The sequence below is a fragment of the Garra rufa genome, chromosome 22, assembly GCF_049309525.1.
Source record: "Garra rufa chromosome 22, GarRuf1.0, whole genome shotgun sequence".
Classification (NCBI taxonomy): Eukaryota; Metazoa; Chordata; class Actinopteri; order Cypriniformes; family Cyprinidae; genus Garra; species Garra rufa.
Window position 1 is genome coordinate 38,997,868 of NC_133382.1, and position 17,304 is coordinate 39,015,171.

The 17,304-nt window shown below is 40.0% G+C and overlaps 2 protein-coding genes across 2 annotated transcripts in view; one reads left to right on the plus strand and one right to left on the minus strand.

The window, feature by feature from the left end:
- The window catches only part of zranb1a (zinc finger, RAN-binding domain containing 1a), a 14,217-nt gene extending 4,409 nt beyond the window's left edge, over positions 1 to 9,808 (minus strand). The window contains exons 1-7 of the mRNA XM_073827964.1: positions 9,602 to 9,808; positions 7,415 to 8,396; positions 3,650 to 3,837; positions 3,408 to 3,561; positions 1,891 to 1,962; positions 1,554 to 1,752; positions 1,322 to 1,442 (exon numbers count right to left, since the gene is read on the minus strand). Of these exons, the coding sequence (XP_073684065.1) occupies positions 1,322 to 1,442; positions 1,554 to 1,752; positions 1,891 to 1,962; positions 3,408 to 3,561; positions 3,650 to 3,837; positions 7,415 to 8,204 (1,524 nt within the window). The 5' untranslated portion in view covers positions 8,205 to 8,396; positions 9,602 to 9,808. The remainder of the gene's footprint in view (positions 1 to 1,321; positions 1,443 to 1,553; positions 1,753 to 1,890; positions 1,963 to 3,407; positions 3,562 to 3,649; positions 3,838 to 7,414; positions 8,397 to 9,601) is intronic.
- A 1,303-nt stretch (positions 9,809 to 11,111) lies between these two features.
- hpdl (4-hydroxyphenylpyruvate dioxygenase-like) lies at positions 11,112 to 17,157 on the plus strand. Its single transcript, XM_073828169.1, has 5 exons — positions 11,112 to 12,056; positions 14,285 to 14,451; positions 14,629 to 14,780; positions 14,928 to 15,049; positions 16,301 to 17,157. Exons 1-5 carry the CDS (start codon positions 11,392 to 11,394, stop codon positions 16,509 to 16,511), a joined length of 1,317 nt encoding a protein of 438 aa, XP_073684270.1. The 5' UTR covers positions 11,112 to 11,391; the 3' UTR covers positions 16,512 to 17,157.
- The last annotated feature ends 147 nt before the right edge of the window (positions 17,158 to 17,304 follow it).

The following is a 17,304-nucleotide window of genomic DNA, read 5'->3' on the forward strand; positions in this document are numbered from 1 at the left end:
CATGAGCAGGTCATATTTTACACAAAATTAAAGACCAAAAAGAACCGCTTAAAAGAAAAAAAAAAAAGGATTCGATTTCTACATAAAAGATGTTTAATAGATTAGTTCACTTTCAGAGCAAAAAATTACAGATAATTTACTCACCCCCTTGTCATCCAAGATGTCCATGTCTTTATTTCTTCAGTCGTAAAGAAATTGTGTGTTACTCTGCGTACTCTGTGTATTTCTGTTTAAGACAGTTAGGGTATGTCAAGAAACTCCCATCTCATTTTCTCCTCCAACTTTAAAATCGTCCTACATCATTGTTTTTTTTTTGTTTTGTTTTTTTGTAAACGGTGTTTGATCTTCTTTGCACATTCACTTTGTAAACACTGGGTCAGTACTTCTGCAGCGATGTAGGACGATTTTGAAGTTGGACGAGAAAATGAGATGGGAGTTTCTTGACATACCCTAACTGTCTTGAACCGGAGTAGTACACATGCGCATCACAGAACTAGACAAGACCAGCATTTAAGGTTAAAAACATTTAAACTTTAGATAAGACTCTTATTCCTCAGCTGGGATTGTATAAAGTCATTTGAAGCTGCACTTAAACTGCATTTTTACCTTCAACCCATTGAGCACCATTGAAGACCACTATATGGAGAAAAATCCTGGAACGTTTTCCTCAAAAAATGAATTTCTTTGCGACTGAAGAAAGAAAAACATGAACATCTTGGATGACATAGGGCTGAGTAAATTATCAGGAACTTTTTATTTTGGAAGAGAAGTAATCCTTTAATTGATTTTTTACTATAATAACAGCTAATGTGTGTTTAATTCCTTTAATTCAAAACAATTCTGAAGTTATTTCCAGTTAAGACCAAAAAGAAAACTCTATGAATCACATCAGAATAAAGTGAGTTTCACAGCAGGTCATATTCACCCAAAATGAAAGACAAAGAACAAGAACTGCTTGAAAGAAGAAAAAAAACATGGATTCAGTTTCAACATAGTAGATGTTTACATTCTACATAAAAAAAAAAAAAGAACTAAAACATATTTTAGCCCTCTGCTTTGACATCTTGTTCGTGTTCAGTGTGTGTGTGTGTGTGTGTGTGTGTGTGTGTGTGTGTGTCTGTCTGTCTGTCTGTCTGTGTGTGTGTGTGTGTGTGTGTGTGTGTGTGTCTGTCTGTGTGTGTGTGTGTGTGTGTGTGTGTGTGTGTGTGTGTGTGTGTGTGTGTGTGTGTGTGTGTGTGTGTGTGTGTCTGTCTGTGTGTGTGTGTGTGTGTGTGTGTGTGTGTGTGTGTGTGTGTGTGTGTGTGTGTGTGTGTGTGTGTACCTGACTAGCGAGGTTGAGGATGAAGGCCCAGTCCTCCTGCCACTGTTCTTCTCTCAGAGAGAAATGAAGCCCAAAACTCTGAGAATACCACGATTCCCACTCCTTCCAGCGCGAGTAGAACCTGCACACACACATATGGATATAAATATGATACAACAAGTTAACCTGTCTGTGTTGTGGACTTGAAGACGCTTCACACACATCACTATCAGATCCTGCATGTGTGTCTCACCAGTGAGAGCAGTCGTGCAAACTGTCGTGTAGAGCTTTTCTCAGCACAGAGTCTTTATCGTAGATGCCCCATGTGGCCTGTAGAACGGAGTCCAGCAGACAGTCTCCAGCGGTGCGGTTCCACAGAGCGTACAGACGGCTGTCCAGACGTGTGCCTAACTCCAGAGACCAGTTGATGACCGCAGACTCCTCCTCCAGCTCTGCACACACAGACAGAACATGAACATGGACACACACAAACGCACACGGTCAGATCATACATGCACAGTCAGCACAAAGACAAACACACAAACACACACACGTGTGCCGCTGTATTGCACCAGTGGCTCATATCTCACCTTTCTGAACATCACGGTCAAGGACTTCATCAAAAAGCTTCTCCTGAACGGCAGGAGGCAGATCTTCGATATCTGTCAAATGAAGAAACTGTCAAACTCAGAACTTGTACATCTGTGTTAATACAGCGATCATCACATACATGATACTGGATTCAGTGGTGATTATGATTGCAAAAATGTGAACAAAATCCAGTCATAAAAGCATCATTTGCTGTATAACATGGAATGCTGTGGAATATTTTAATGAATAAACCAAAAGTTGTAAATTTGCACAACCATTTGTACAAAAGTTGAATCAGATTCAAACGGAAACATAGACTAGTTTCTGTGACTGCTGTGTAAATGTGAATCTACATGCGTGACAGAGCTGCTCTGAGAGTCAGCAACTTTACACCAGTTCATTTGACAAAAACAGTACAGTTGAGATCTGCAAAAAGTATTTTACCAAAATAAGCATGCAAAATGTTCAAAATGCATGTTATTGTTTATTTAGTACTGATCTGAATAAGATATTTCACATAAAATTTGTTTATATATAGTCCACAAGAGAAAATAATAGTTGAATTTCAAAAGTTTACATCCCCTTGATTCTTAATGCTGTGTTGTTCTCTGAATGATCCACAGCTGTGTTTTTTGTTTAGTGATAGTTGTTCATGAGTCCCTTGTTTGTCCTGAACAGTTAAACTGCCTGCTGTTCTTCAGAAAAATCCTTCAGCTCCCACAAATTCTTTGGTTTTCCACCATTTTTGTGCATTTTAACCCTTTCCAGCAATGACTGTATGATTTTGAGATCCATCTTTTCACACATGGTTCACACATGGTTTTTTCAAGGAAAAAACCATGCATTAAACTTTTTGAATTCGAAGATCAGGTTAAGCTGAACTTATTTTGTCTTCTGGAAAACATGTAACTATCTTCTGTAGCCTCTGAAAGGCAGTACTAAATTAAAAAATATGATAGGCAAAACAAGAAAAATGTACACATCTTCATTCTGTTCAAACGTTTTCACCCCCGGCTCTTAATGCATGTTTTTTCCTTCTGGAGCATCAGTGAGAGTTTGAACCTTCTGTAATAGTTGCATATGAGTCCCTCAGTTGTCCTCAGTGTGAAAAGATGGATCTCAAAATCATACAGTCATTGTTGGAAAGGGTTCAAATACACAAAAATGCTGGAAAACCAAAGAATTTTTCTGAAGAACAGCAGGCAGTTTAACTGTTCAGGACAGACAAGGGACTCATGAACAACTATCACTAAACAAAAAACACAGCTGTGGATCATTCAGGTAACAACACAGCATTAAGAATCAAGGGGGTGTTAACTTTTTATAAATTCAACTATTTTCTCTTGTAGACTATATGTAAACTTATTCGAGTCAGTTCTAAATAAAAAAATAACATGCATTTTGTATGATCCCTCTTATTTCGCGAAAATAATTACCATTTTGCAGATTCTGAAAGTGGGATGTAAACTTTTGACCTCAACTGTATATGGTGTGTGTGTGTTTAAGTGTATCTCACCTGCGGGCAATGTGAACGTGACCAGATCCGTCAGGAAGTAGCAGTTGAAATCTCCCTTGCGCTGGTGCAGTGATGCGCTGATCTCCCGGCGGATCTGCTCCGTCAATTCAGGGCAAACCATCGCTGGTATGCATTTGACGGCTTGCTGGGAAACCTGCGACCAAAAACAAGTCTTCAGACGCACTTCAACACCATCAGAGCAGCACAAACTCAGTCACACAATCAGAGATCAGCACACACACCTCAGTCAGCAGAATGGCCAGCATGTCCTGCCTCTGGAAGCGGATGGCGAGGTGAACCAGAGTGAAGCCGCTGTCGAACGCTGAGGGTCGATTGAGCAGACGCACCTCATCTGCGGTCATCTGGCGTGCGATGTCTCCACCTGAGGACTTGTAGGCCTCCACCGCAGACAGATCACCTTCGACTACACCTACACAGACAAACACACTGGGTCAGCTCTAATATGTGTTACACCACACTGTCATGATTTGTAGCACCCAGCTGGTCATGTTTTCAATAAAGGAATGAACACAAATTACATCTGGAGTCTTCATGAGAGCTTCTCCAAACGTGACCCCTGAGCTAAGACTCGCTGCACACGTGTGGATCAGTAGTTCATTAGTTTACTAATCAGCCATGGAGATTTGTTAGCTGGTTAATATGCCCTAATGTGATCTGAAGTGGTCAGTCCATGTGCCGGTCATTGGCACCACACATCAGCTGTCTGAAGATCTCCACATGCCAGACTGACCCAGAACACGAGAGCACTGACATACACACGCAGCTCTAGATGCTTCTGAATCCGTGTAAAGGTCACAGTCACATGTGTGTGTCTACTTGTTGATTTGCTGCGTGATATTTATAACAGCGTCTCAATCAGATCAGCATTTTTACAGCTAATAGGATGACTAATGAAAAAGATTTTAGTTTTAATTGCGTTTAATTGACTTTAATGTTACACACAATTATTGAACTACTACGACAGTTAAAAACATTACACATGATGAATATTTAATAAAAACACATAATGAATAATGAAGTGTCCTGTGTTCGATTCACATGAAATGCATGCACTGATGAAAAGTACAGCTTGAATGCAATGCAAGTCGCTTTGGATAAAAACATCTGGCAGATGCATAAACATAAATGTAATAATAACAAGGCGGCTGTCTCACTAAACACCTGACAGAGCACTTCTTTACCGTTTTTTTCACCACGGTTAACACGTTTACAATCACGAACATCACTGGCAACGCAAAAGACATCTCGCACGCATTTATTTTGTCAACAGTCATTTTATGAAGGTCACGAGCGTCCGCGCAGACAAGAGACAATGAAGCGGCGCTCATGACATCATCACGATGACATCGCCGCATGGAAACACAGCGAGACTCTGCTGCTGGAGGACAATGGTCAGTTCTGTCTGTCCAAGATGATCTCAGACGTCGGACACGAGGAAGAGCGACAGCGTCACTCCGCTCTCTGACCTTTCCTCAACGCAAACACAATCAAATACACACAGACCATCCAGAAACAAAGAATCACGTCTGAGGTTCACGTCAATTAAATCACTGACATTCGGGATGCTGAGTGTCATGGGAAACCTTTATTACTAATTTGAAATCTATTTCTGAAACAATCTTGACAAGCATTTCATTCACAAAGAAAGGAGCTGTTCTCGCATGACTATAATGTGGCAAAAGTGAACAACATGTAGAATAAACTCCACACTGGACCTGAGTTTACTCCGATTAACACAAAAGTCTGGCTATAAAACATTAATGTCGAATCTATACTCCAAAGGTAGCGTAGAAGTGCTTTTGACGTGGCATTTCAGCTTTTTACACATGCTGCTCAGAGACTGCATGAATGCACTGAAATACTAAAGGCTAAAGTGGGTCAGAGCAGGCATCATTTACTCTGGCTTCTATGCTGCACTATGTATTAACACTGAATTTTAAGCTGGCACAGAACAGTCTTAAAGGATTAGTTCACTTCCACAACAAAACATCATTTGCTCACCCTAGGGCTGGGCGGTATGATGGTATATATCGTCTCAACACACGGTATGAAATGTGTACCGCAAAAGAATTTTTTATTCCGTGTATACCGCCAAATGTAAATAAGTGGGTGTGGCCAACTCACATGCAGCACGCGAGAGGCTGAGACCGGTCAAACCGTTAAATGCAAGACTGAAGGATAAGCTGGGAGGTTGTAAAAACACGGAAAAGGAGAAACGAACAGACGAGGAGGCCTCAAAAGAAAATCCTGAGCAGGAGGAGGAACTGTGAAATGTGACATACAGTGGAATTGTTGTTCATATAAAGTCATATTTTGTTTACTATATTTATAAGGTTAAAAATGAAATACAAAATAATCAAATAAGATCAAGTCCTTTTCTTTTCTTAAATATTCAAGCTTATTTATTATATAAAGCCCTTTTGTACATTTTCTGGAATAACTACCTATATAAAAAACTATATCGTGAAAGATATTGTTACCGTGAAATAAAATTTTGGTCATACCGCCCAGCCCTAGCTCACCCCCTTGTCATCCTAGATGTTTGAGGAAAACTTTTCAGGAATGTTCTCCATATAGTGGACTTCTATGGCGCCCGTGAGTTTGAACTTCCAAAATGCAGTTTAAATGAGTCTTATATAGCGAAACGATCGGTCATTTTCAAAGATTTTTTATAATTTATATACTTTTTAACCACAAATGCTGGTCTTGTCTAGCTCTGCAATGCACATGTGCTCTGGTTCAAGACAGTTAGGGAATGTCGAAAAACTCTCATCTCATTTTCTCCTCCAACTTCGAAATCATCCTACATCACTGCAGAAGTACAGACCCAGTGTTTACTAAATGAATGCACAAAGATCAAACGCCCTTTACAAAAAAAGTTAAAACAGCGATGTAGGACGATTTTGAAGTTGGAGGAAAAAAAAATGAGATGTGAGTTTTTCGACATACCCTAACTGTCTTGAACTGAAGTGAACAGAGTATTCGACGTTAAAATGTAGATAAATTGTCAATCACTAGATAAGACCCTTCTTCCTCATCTGGGATTGTTTAGAGTAGAGGGCTGCATTGGGATTGGGACCCAACGCAAATCTCGCGGTAGCGGGCGGTTTGAACTTTGCTGCGGGCGGGAATGGGCGGCTAAAAAAAACACTGCGGGATCGGGAGGTAGCCTAGCGACATGAATACAGAATACCTGTGACATCTGGCTTTGGTTAATAATTGCAAAACTGCTGTTTTCATGTAGTTTATCATTGTTTTTTTTTTGCAAAGCAGTCTATTTTATGTGCCGTGTGATGGTGCAACGTTTTTGATAAAAACTAAATTATATTTGAATGTATTGTGTGTTTTGTCTTTCTGTGTTCTCATAGGCTAGCTGCTTTCTGCACATTTACACCAGGACCAATCAAGCCTACGAATACTTCAATAGCCCAAATCAAGTCTAAAGAAACGCACGGTAGCCTAAGCGTTTTAGATGTCCCCGATAGCCCAGGCTACTATTCATCTTCCCTACCAGTGCGTCAGAATACATGCAGGCCAAGGAAAGAAACAAACATGAATTTCTTTAATAATAGCAATACCAATAGCCTACGTTTTTTTTTTTTCCTGCGGGACGGGAGAAGACACAAAATCAATGCATCTCTAATATCGTGCGGGAATAAATTCTCAGAGTTTTGCGGGTGCGGGCGGAAGGGTAACACACACGTAGCGGGAGCGGGCGGTAATGGTCAGATTCGGCGGGCGGGAGCGGGATGAAGAAAACAGTCCCGTGCAGGGCTCTAGTTTAGAGCCCTTTGAAGCTGCATTTTTACCCTTCAACCCATTGAGCACCATTGAAGTCCACTATATGGAGCGAAATCCTGGAACGTTTTCCTCAAAAAGACGTGGACATCTTGGATGACAAGGCAGTGAGTAAATTATCTGTAAATTTTTGTTCTGGAAGTGAACTAATCCTCTGAATGTATAAAGACAAGTAAAGAGGCACTCACCAGCGCAGGCGTTGAGAAACAGCCAGTCTGTTTTCCTCATGCGGTTCTTGATCTGTTTGAGCTTCTTGAAGTCCATCTCTATCTCCTCTTTACCGCTCTGAGCTCCAGCGGCCAGCTCGATCTGCAGCTCCGCCTCGCGTTTAGAGGAGGTCGGCGAGTGTCGTCGCGCCCCACCGCACGCACTCCGCGTTCGCCTGCGGTCCTGCTCGTTGATCACAGATAAGGACTCGTCAGGGTCGCGCGGCTGAAAGGCGTCGTTGGGTCTGGCATGATCGCACACCACGCAGCGAGGGGATTTGGGCCAGTTCTCATATGTGCAGGCAGAGCAGGTCCAGCACTGCACCCGTGTGTTGAGTCGGTTCCGGTCGTTGTATTCCTCACACGGATCGACCGGAGGGACGTTCGCTGGGCGGCGACCGGTTCCGGACGTCTGTGGGGTTTCCGTGGGGCTGCACACGCGCTGCCGGAGACTGCGGCACTGGGTGCAGCGGATGGCTCTGGGCCAGTTCAGGTAGGTGCACACCTGACACGACCATTTCCCGCTGTGCTCGGAGGATTCGGCCGGACGGACGCGGGGCCGGGCGCTGGAATCGGGGCAGATGAGCAGGCTGTCGTTGCGTACGGGATCCCACTGGTGTCCGGCGTGCGGGCCGGTGCTGCTCGGGAACGGCTCCTCCGTTATGATGGTTCCGCTGGGCCGCTGCGCCCGACACATGGTGCATTTAACAGCAGACGGCCAGTTTTCAAACGTGCAGTACTCACACGACCACTTCACACACTCCTCTGTCATGATGGATCAGCTCACACACACACACACACACACACACACACACACTTGCTCACACACACACACACACACACACACACACACACACACACACACACACACACACACACACACACTTGCTCACACACACACACACTCACTCACTCAACAACACACACTTACATCAGGGCCACACATTGATACGGAGACAGCAATCTGCAAACACAAAATAAAATGACATCTTGTCAGAAATCCAAAACAGAATGCAAGAACATCCAAGACTCACAACTTTCTATTTTTACTGCTCTAGTCCAAAATAATTAATACTGTTAAAAATATTAACAATTATAAAGTCACTGATGTAACATTTGAGTATTAATAATAATTTCAGTTAGCATTTCGCTGCACTGAGAGGACTGATAATATTATTGACACTCATATCTGACAGAACTGACAGTATTAACATTGTTGATACCCACAATACAGTAGTATTAATGCTATAAGTGATACTCATATCTCAATATTACTGTTTTAGTGATACTCATATCTTAGAGTATTATTGTTATTAGTGGTACTCGTATCTCACAGTACTGACCATATAAATGTTGTTAGTGACAGTATTAATGTAATTGGTGATACTCATATCTCAAAGTATGGTGATACTTGTATCTCATAGTATTTATGTTAGTTGTGATACTCATATCTTACAGTACTGACAGTATAAATGTTGTTAGTGACAGTATTACCGTAATTAGTGATACTCATGTCTCAGTGTTAATGCCATTAGTGATACTCCTACCTCAATATTACTCTTTTTAGTGATACTCGTATACCAGTATTAATGTTATTAATGATACTTATATATTACAGCATTAATGTAATTAGTGATACTTTCATCTCAGTATTAATGTTATAGCTGATACTCGGATCTTGCAGTATTCATTTTATTAGTGATACTTGTATCCCAATATTAATGTTGTTAGTGGTACTCATATCTCAGCATTAATGTGTTTAGTGATACTTGTATCTCGCTGTACTGACAATATAAATGATGTTAGTGACAGTATTAATGTTATTAGTGATACTCGTATCTCACAGCAGTTAAAGTATTAATGTTTAGTGTCAGTATGAATGTAATTAATGATACTCGAATCTCAATATTAATGGTATTAGTGATACTCGTATCTCACAGTATTAATGTTATTAGTGTCAGTATCAATGTTATTAGTCACAGCACTGACAGGGTTATTTACTGACACCCATATGTCACAATACAGATGTTATTAATAATATCTCACAGCACTGACAGTGTTATCGCTCTTATTGGCACTCGTTCCTCTCACCACTGACATTACTATATAAATAAATACTATTAATACTCTGACAGACACATATTACTGTTGAAACGTGTAAATACTCACATCGCTCCGCGCGCAGCTCCTCATTAAAGAGCCTTAAATCACCTCAGTCAGCCTTTACTGTTGTTATTCGAGCTCCATAGTGTTGCTTAATCTCTGATCTTTATATCAGTCGGTGAATGGTGTTTTTATGTCGATGAATACTGTTTCTAATCTCTGAATGTTGATTTAGACGCGGATTTAATGGCGGCGCTGACAAAATAAAAACGACCAGCTTCTCGCGCACCGTCACGTGCACGTGATCAAACGCACCGCCGCTGATTGGACGGTTCCACACCATGTGAAAACCAACCCTAGAATGAGGCATTCATTATTATATGTTAAAAACATCATGTTAAAAGAATTTTAAGACGGAAATAAAATACATACAATCGTGTTCATAAAAAAAAAAAAAAAAAAAAAAAAGAATCTCAGAAGTGAAGAAAGATCTAAACTAGTTATTTAGTTATACACCTTCAAAAGACTGGGCAAATACATTTTTGGATTCAAGACCATAAATTACTCTCCTTTAAGTGTCTGACAGATGCAAGAATGTAAATGCTTCAAACTGTTGAGTTTAGTTTAAACTTTTAGGTCATGGGTTTGATTCCCAAGAAGGAAATACACTGTTTGGAATCATTTGGATTTGTTTTGGAAGTCTCATCTGCTCACCAAGGTTGCATTTATTTAATATATATATATATTTATATATTTTAATATAGTACTATAAATATAGTAAAAACAGTCATATTTTGAAATATTATTAGAATGTAAAATATCTATTTTCTAAGTGAATATCTGTTAAACTGTAATTGATTAATGTGATCAAAGCTGAATTTTCAGCATCATTATATCAGTCTTCAGTGTCACATGATCAGAATCAGAATTAGCTTTATTCGCCAGGTGTGCACAAACACACAAGAGATTTGTTTTTTGTTTTTTAAGAAATGATGCTTAAGAAATCATTCTAATATGCTGATTTGCTGCTCAAGAAACATTTCTGAATATTATCAATGTTGAAAACAGTTGTGCTGCCCAATATTGTTTGTGAAAACCACTATTCAAAAGTTTAAGGTCAATAAAGTATATGTTTATTCATTAAGGATGAATTAAATTGATCAAAAGTGACATTAATAATATTACAAAAGATTCCTATTTCAAATAAATGCTGTTCTCTTTACTTTCTATTCATCTGTGAATTCTGTAAAATAAAATGTATCAGTTTCCACAAAAACATCGGGCATTGCAACTGTTTTCAACATACGATAAATTACACTCGAAAATCTGTATTTTTAAAATATGTGACCCTGGAGCACAAAACCAGTCTTAAGTAGAACTGGCATATTTGTAGCAGTAGCCAACAATACATTATCGCTTTTCCTTTTATGCCAAAAATCATTAGGATATTAAGTAAAGATCATGTTCCATGAAGATATTTTGTAAATTTTCTACCATAAATATATAAAAACTTGATTTTTGATTAGTAATATGCATTGCTAAGAACTTCATTTGGACAACTTTTAAGGCGATTTTCTCAATATTTAGATTTTTTTTTTGCACCCTCAGATTCTAGATTTTCAAATAGTTGTATCTCAGACAAACATTGTCCTATTTTAACAAACAATATATCAATGGAAAGCTTATTTACTCAGCTTTCAGATGAAAAAAATCTCAATTTCGACAAATTTACACTTATGACTGGTTTTGTGGTCCAGGGTCACATATCTGCATTCATGTACATAATAATATCGGTTAAATGAACACACAAACAGGAGTGTGATTGTCATAACCCCTCCACGTGACGTCATCCCAACATGGCGGCCTACTTGAGCCGGTTGCACCATGTTTCCCTGAACGTCTCGAACGTGGATAAAGTTGCTCACGAGCTCGTGTCCCGGTTCCAGTTTAACGTGTTCGCGGCCAGACTGACAGACCGAGCGAAGCAGCTAGCGCTCCGCAGAGGATCGGCGGTGTTTGTGGTCAACGAGAGGCCGAACGAGTCGCCGCGGAGGTTGAATGGACATCAGTCACGTGTCTGGAGTTCTGTCGCGGCTAGAGAGCATCGGGATCTGAACTGTTTATACGGAGCCCACGCGCACTACCCGGTGGACACCGTGAGTAACGTGTGTTTCGAGGTGGAGGATGTGCAGAGCGCCTCCGCTGCGCTGCGGGACCGGGGTTTGTGTGAGTTTCTCCAGCCGCCCACCGAGGTTCGCGATGACAGCGGTCGGGTCAGCTTCTCCATCCTCCGCTCTCCGGTGGGTAACGTGTGCCACACGCTCATAGACCGCTCTCGGTACCAGGGACTCTTCCTGCCGGGCTTCCATCAGGTCGGGTCGGACTCCCAGACCGCAGACCACTCGCAGTGTCCCATCACTCACTTCGACCACATCACCTACGCCTGTCCCCGCAGCAGCACCGCACACATCTCCCGCTGGTACCGCGACACCTTCGGCTTCCAGAGGTTCTTCATTGACAGGTATATCAGGGTCATCGTCAGTAGTGCTGCTGCTGACCAATGTCTACATACTGCTAGTCTGGTATTACCATTGGCATTCCTGGAACACCAAGGTCATGGGTTCGATTCCCACACTGCAAAAAATGCTTTTCTTACTTAGATTTTTTGTCTTGTTTCCAGCCAAAATATCTAATAATTCTTAAATCAAGGAGGATTTTCTAGAGAAGTAAAAAAAAAATCTTGTTTTCAAAAAAACAAGTCATCGTAGTAATATCACGCAGCACATGTGCAAATGCTAAACTAGCTGGGAACTAATTTCAGGTGCTGCGTGATATTACTGCGCCTGCTTCGGCCATATTACAGCAGCAAACTTCCTTTACTATTACGCCGGAATGGGAGTGTAGTTCCTAATTTTATCAGCCTAGAAAATCGCAGCTTTTTTCCACAGGTCTTAGTACACGATATAACTACAGAAGAGTCAAGTTTTAAACAGGACAAATATGTAAACTCGTTGGTCATTTCTGAACGCTATTGCTTTCTGTTTGAAACAAGCTAAATAATCTGCCAATGGGGTAAGAAAAAAAAAATCAATTTATATAGTTTTTAACCTCAAATGCTCGTCTTGTGTATACTAGAGATTAAAAAGTACATTGTAAGTGTTTTTAGAACATAACCAATTGTTTCACTAGATTAGACTCTTCTTCCTCAGCTGGGATCGTTTAGAGTCCTTTGAAGCTGCATTTAAACTACATTTTGGAAGTTCAAACTCAGGGCACCATAGAAGTCCACTATATGGAGAGAAATCCTGAAATGTTTTCCTCAAAAAACATAATTTCTTTACGACTGAAGAAAGAAAGACATGAACATCTTTGATGACAAGAGGGTGAGTACATTATCTGTTAATGTTTGTTCTGAAAGTGAACTGCTCCTTTAAGTGTCTGACAGATGCAAGAATGTAAATGCTTCAAACTGGTGAGTTTAGTTTAAGCTTTTGCCAAGGTCATGGGTTTGATTCCCAAGAAGGAAATACACTGTTTGGAATCATTTGGATTTGATTTAGAAGTCTCATCTGCTCACCAAGGTTGCATTTATTTAATTAAAAATATAGTAAAAACAGTCATATTTTGAAATGGTATTAGAATGTAAAATATCTATTTTCTAAGTGAATATCTGTTAAACTGTAATTGATTAATGTGATCAAAGCTGAAGTTTCAGCATCATTATATCAGTCTTCAGTGTCACATGATCAGAATCAGAATTAGCTTTGTTCGCCAGGTGTGCACAAACACACAAGAGATTTGTTGTTGTTTTTTTAAGAAATGATGCTTAAGAAATCATTCTAATATGCTGATTTGCTGCTCAAGAAACATTTCTGAATATTATCAATATTGAAAACAGTTGTGCTGCCCAATATTGTTTGTGAAAACCACTATTCAAAAGTTTGAGGTCAATAAAGTATATTTTTATTCATTAAGGATGATTTAAATTGATCTAAAGTGACATTAATAATATTACAAAAGATTCCTATTTCAAATAAATGCTGTTCTTTTTACTCTTTTTATTCAACTGTGAATTCTGAACAATAAAACGTATCAGTTTCCACAAAAACATCAAAACTGTTTTTGATAATAATCAGAAATGCAGCCTAAATAAGTGTGCGCATTAAAGACTAACATTAAAAATCTTAATTATTGCAGATGTTTGACTGGTAGTGAACTGATCTAATGTGAGCCTTGAATACAATGCAAGGTGATTTGGATAAAAGCACCTGCCAAATGCAGAAATGTACAATCACTGTTTGACAACAAATAAGACCTCATGCTGATCTGATGAATCACTCAAACTACGGAAATAATGTCAAGTCAAGTCAAGTCACCTTTATTTATATAGCGCTTGTAACAATACAGATTGTGTCAAAGCAACTGCACAGTATTTAAACAGAACAATAGTGTGTAAGTAACGCATATTTGAAGATAATCAATTTTAGTTAAAGGCAGTTCATCAATGAATTCAGTGATATCATCGTCAGTTCAGTTCAAATAGTATACGATATCACTGGAAAGTGTCCCCAACTAAGCAAACCAGAGGCGACAGCGGCAAGGAACCAAAACTCCACAGGTGACAGAAATGGAGAAAAAAACCTTGGGAGAAACCAGGCTCAGTCGGGGGACCAGTTCTCCTCTGGCCAGACCAAACCAGCAGTTTATGTCAGAATGTCAGAATTCTCACTCAGGACCCATTGTGTGCAGGAATGAGGATGTGGACGAGGGATACGTCCTGAACCACGACGGGATCGGGCTGCGACTGACGGCGATGGAATACTGGAAATGCAGTGAGTCTGGAATCAAACTCCCATTCAAAGATGAAAAAGAGCCGGACTGCAAGTTCGTGATCGCAGAGTCTCTTCCTGAGCAGGGTATGAGCGTCACACCCAAATATCACACCACAGTGTCTTTAACTGATTAATAACATGTAAACCAAACATTTATTACAATGCACTTATTGCACACAGTGATGTCGTGTAGTCTCAGGTTAATGGTTGCTATAGCCTGCAGAAGCACAGCTGTCTGTTTCTAACAGAGGTTTATTTCAGGCAGGAACCAGGTGGACACGTTTCTGGATGGGCACAGAGGCGCAGGAATCCAGCACATTGGGCTCTACACGGAGGACATCGTGAGAACGGCTCAAACTCTGAGTCGCGCTGGAGTCCAGTTCTTCTCTCCTCCACCTACATACTACACCGAGGTCGGTCTGAAGCCACTTTAAAAAGATTGTTGAGCTCATTATATTAGGTTAGGGTTGGGAATATCAGTTTTATGTTTGAATATTGCTCTGTGATCTCTGTGCAGTCAGTCGTGCTCTAGAGCTCATACTCTGCTCATAACGCCGCAGGTGGGAAAGCAGGAGGAGATGGAGGCGGCGGGTCACGACCCTCACACACTGAGTCAGTACGGGATTCTGCTGGACACTGACATCCACACGGACACAGACAGACGGATCACAGACGGCCAGCGGTACGACACTATCGTTACTCTCACTGATAATCAGTGTTGGGGGTAACGCATTACAAGTAACGCAAGTTACCTAATAATATTACTTTAACTAGTAAAGTAGCGCATTACTTTTTATCTGAGTTACTTTTTCAAGTAAGTAACGCCAGTTTTTTCCCCACCCGTTTATTGATTAAAAGCTCTCCTGTCCCCATGTTGAGAGAAATTGTAAGATGTTACTTTAGTTCTAGAATAAATGTGAACATGCATTAATTCATCTCACTCACTAAAAAACAGATACAGTGTTCTTCAAAATGAACAAAAACACTAAAAATTCAAGCAAACCTGCAATAATTAAATATGTTAAATAATGCAAATATCCTTTATGTATTTAATCCCATTTTATTAACCGATGTCTTTTACATTTGACAAAAATAGAACTTTTTATATTAAAAACAAACAAGCAAGCCCTGCCCAGATTTAAAAAGTAACGCAAAAGTAACGTAACGCATTACTTTCCATAAAAAGTAACTAACATAATTAGTTACTTTTTAGGGAGTAACTCAATATTGTAATGCATTACTTAAAAGTAACTTTCCCCAACACTGCTGATAATAATGAACTTTTCATGTTTTTCATGAAAATGTGCTCACTCTCAGTTCGTCCCAGATGTAGATGAGTTTGGTTCTTCATCAGATTTGTATAAATGTGTGATTCCATCACTGTCTCACCAAACGGATGCTCTGCAGTGAATGGGTGCCGTCAGAATGAGAGTCCAAACAGCTGATAAAAACATTACAGTAATCCACACCACTCCAGTCCATCAGCTAACATCTTGAAAAGACAAAAGCTGAAACAAATCCATCATTACGACTTTTTTAACTAAAATAATAACGCTTTCTCCAGTGAAAAAGTGGTTTAAGATTAAGCACTGTTTACACCATCTTAATGATGGGTTTGTTTCAGCTTTTGTCTTGTCAAGATGTTAGCTGATGGACTGGAGTGGTGTGGATTATTGTGATGTTTTTATCAGCTGTTTGGACTCTCATTCTGACGGCACCCATTCACATTCATTGGTGACACTATGATGGAATGACACATTTATACAAATCTGATAAACAAACTCATCCTAATGTTGGATGAACTGAGGGCGAGCACATTTACAGCAAAAAAAGACCTGTCAAATGGACAGACAATACAAATGAAGTTCAAAATCCCGTTTTTGCTGCATTGCTGCTATAAACACCGTTTTTCTTCATTTTCCTTCTTTCACAGGTACCTCCTCCAGGTGTTCACCAAGCCCATATTTGGAGAGGACACCTTCTTCCTGGAGCTGATTGAGCGTAGAGGCGCTACAGGTTTCGGTGAGGGGAACATCCGTGCGCTCTGGAGATCTGTGCAGGCCTACATGGAGAACGAAGAACAAGACGAGACGGAGTGCAGAAACAAACACAGCACACAGAGCCGACGTCAGCGACAACCCTGACATTTACAGAGACTGTTAAATATAAACACATGAGAACCACTCCAGCTTTAGATCTAGGGACTGCGGTGCGTTTGGGAACTTTTGTGTGAAATGAATTTGAGTTTGTCCTTGGTGCAGGACTTTTATGATGTTTGACTGTAACAGTCTTCAGGGCACTTCTAATATAATATTATCAGCTTCAGTTTGTTACTTGATGTATTTATTCATTAACATAAGTTATCTAACTGTGATGTCCAAACCTGTACTGTAATACAATGTACTGTATTTCCACTTCTGTTACAGCATTCACAGTGAAATACCAGCTGATAAATCAGAGCCTCCAAACAATATTAGGACATTTGTCTGTTCGTTTTATCTCCTCACATGGACTCTGTGATCATGTTTAATTTGTAAAATGTAACCGACATCCAGTTACTGAGATTCCTGTGACAACTAGCCCCATTCTGATAATGTGCTAAATATGAGCTGTATATGAGCTATGATCAGTACTTTTTTCACTCAGAGATAATATCTCATAACTTAAACTGAAAGCCGATTTATTGCAGTTTATGTTCATTAAAACATGACTGTGATAACCGCAAAACATCAGCCAAATGCCGCATTAGTTCCTCTTCACCAATAATCAATAAATGACACTCATGTTGTATTTAAAGACATTCAGATACTTCCGTACAAACACATCATGTGCAGCAGTTTTCAGTCGTTCCTGTAGATGGAGTCACAGATCTCAGCAGCTCAGATCACAGTTTCCGGTCCTTCAGGGATGTGGGAGCCTTTTTCCACAACAAACCCA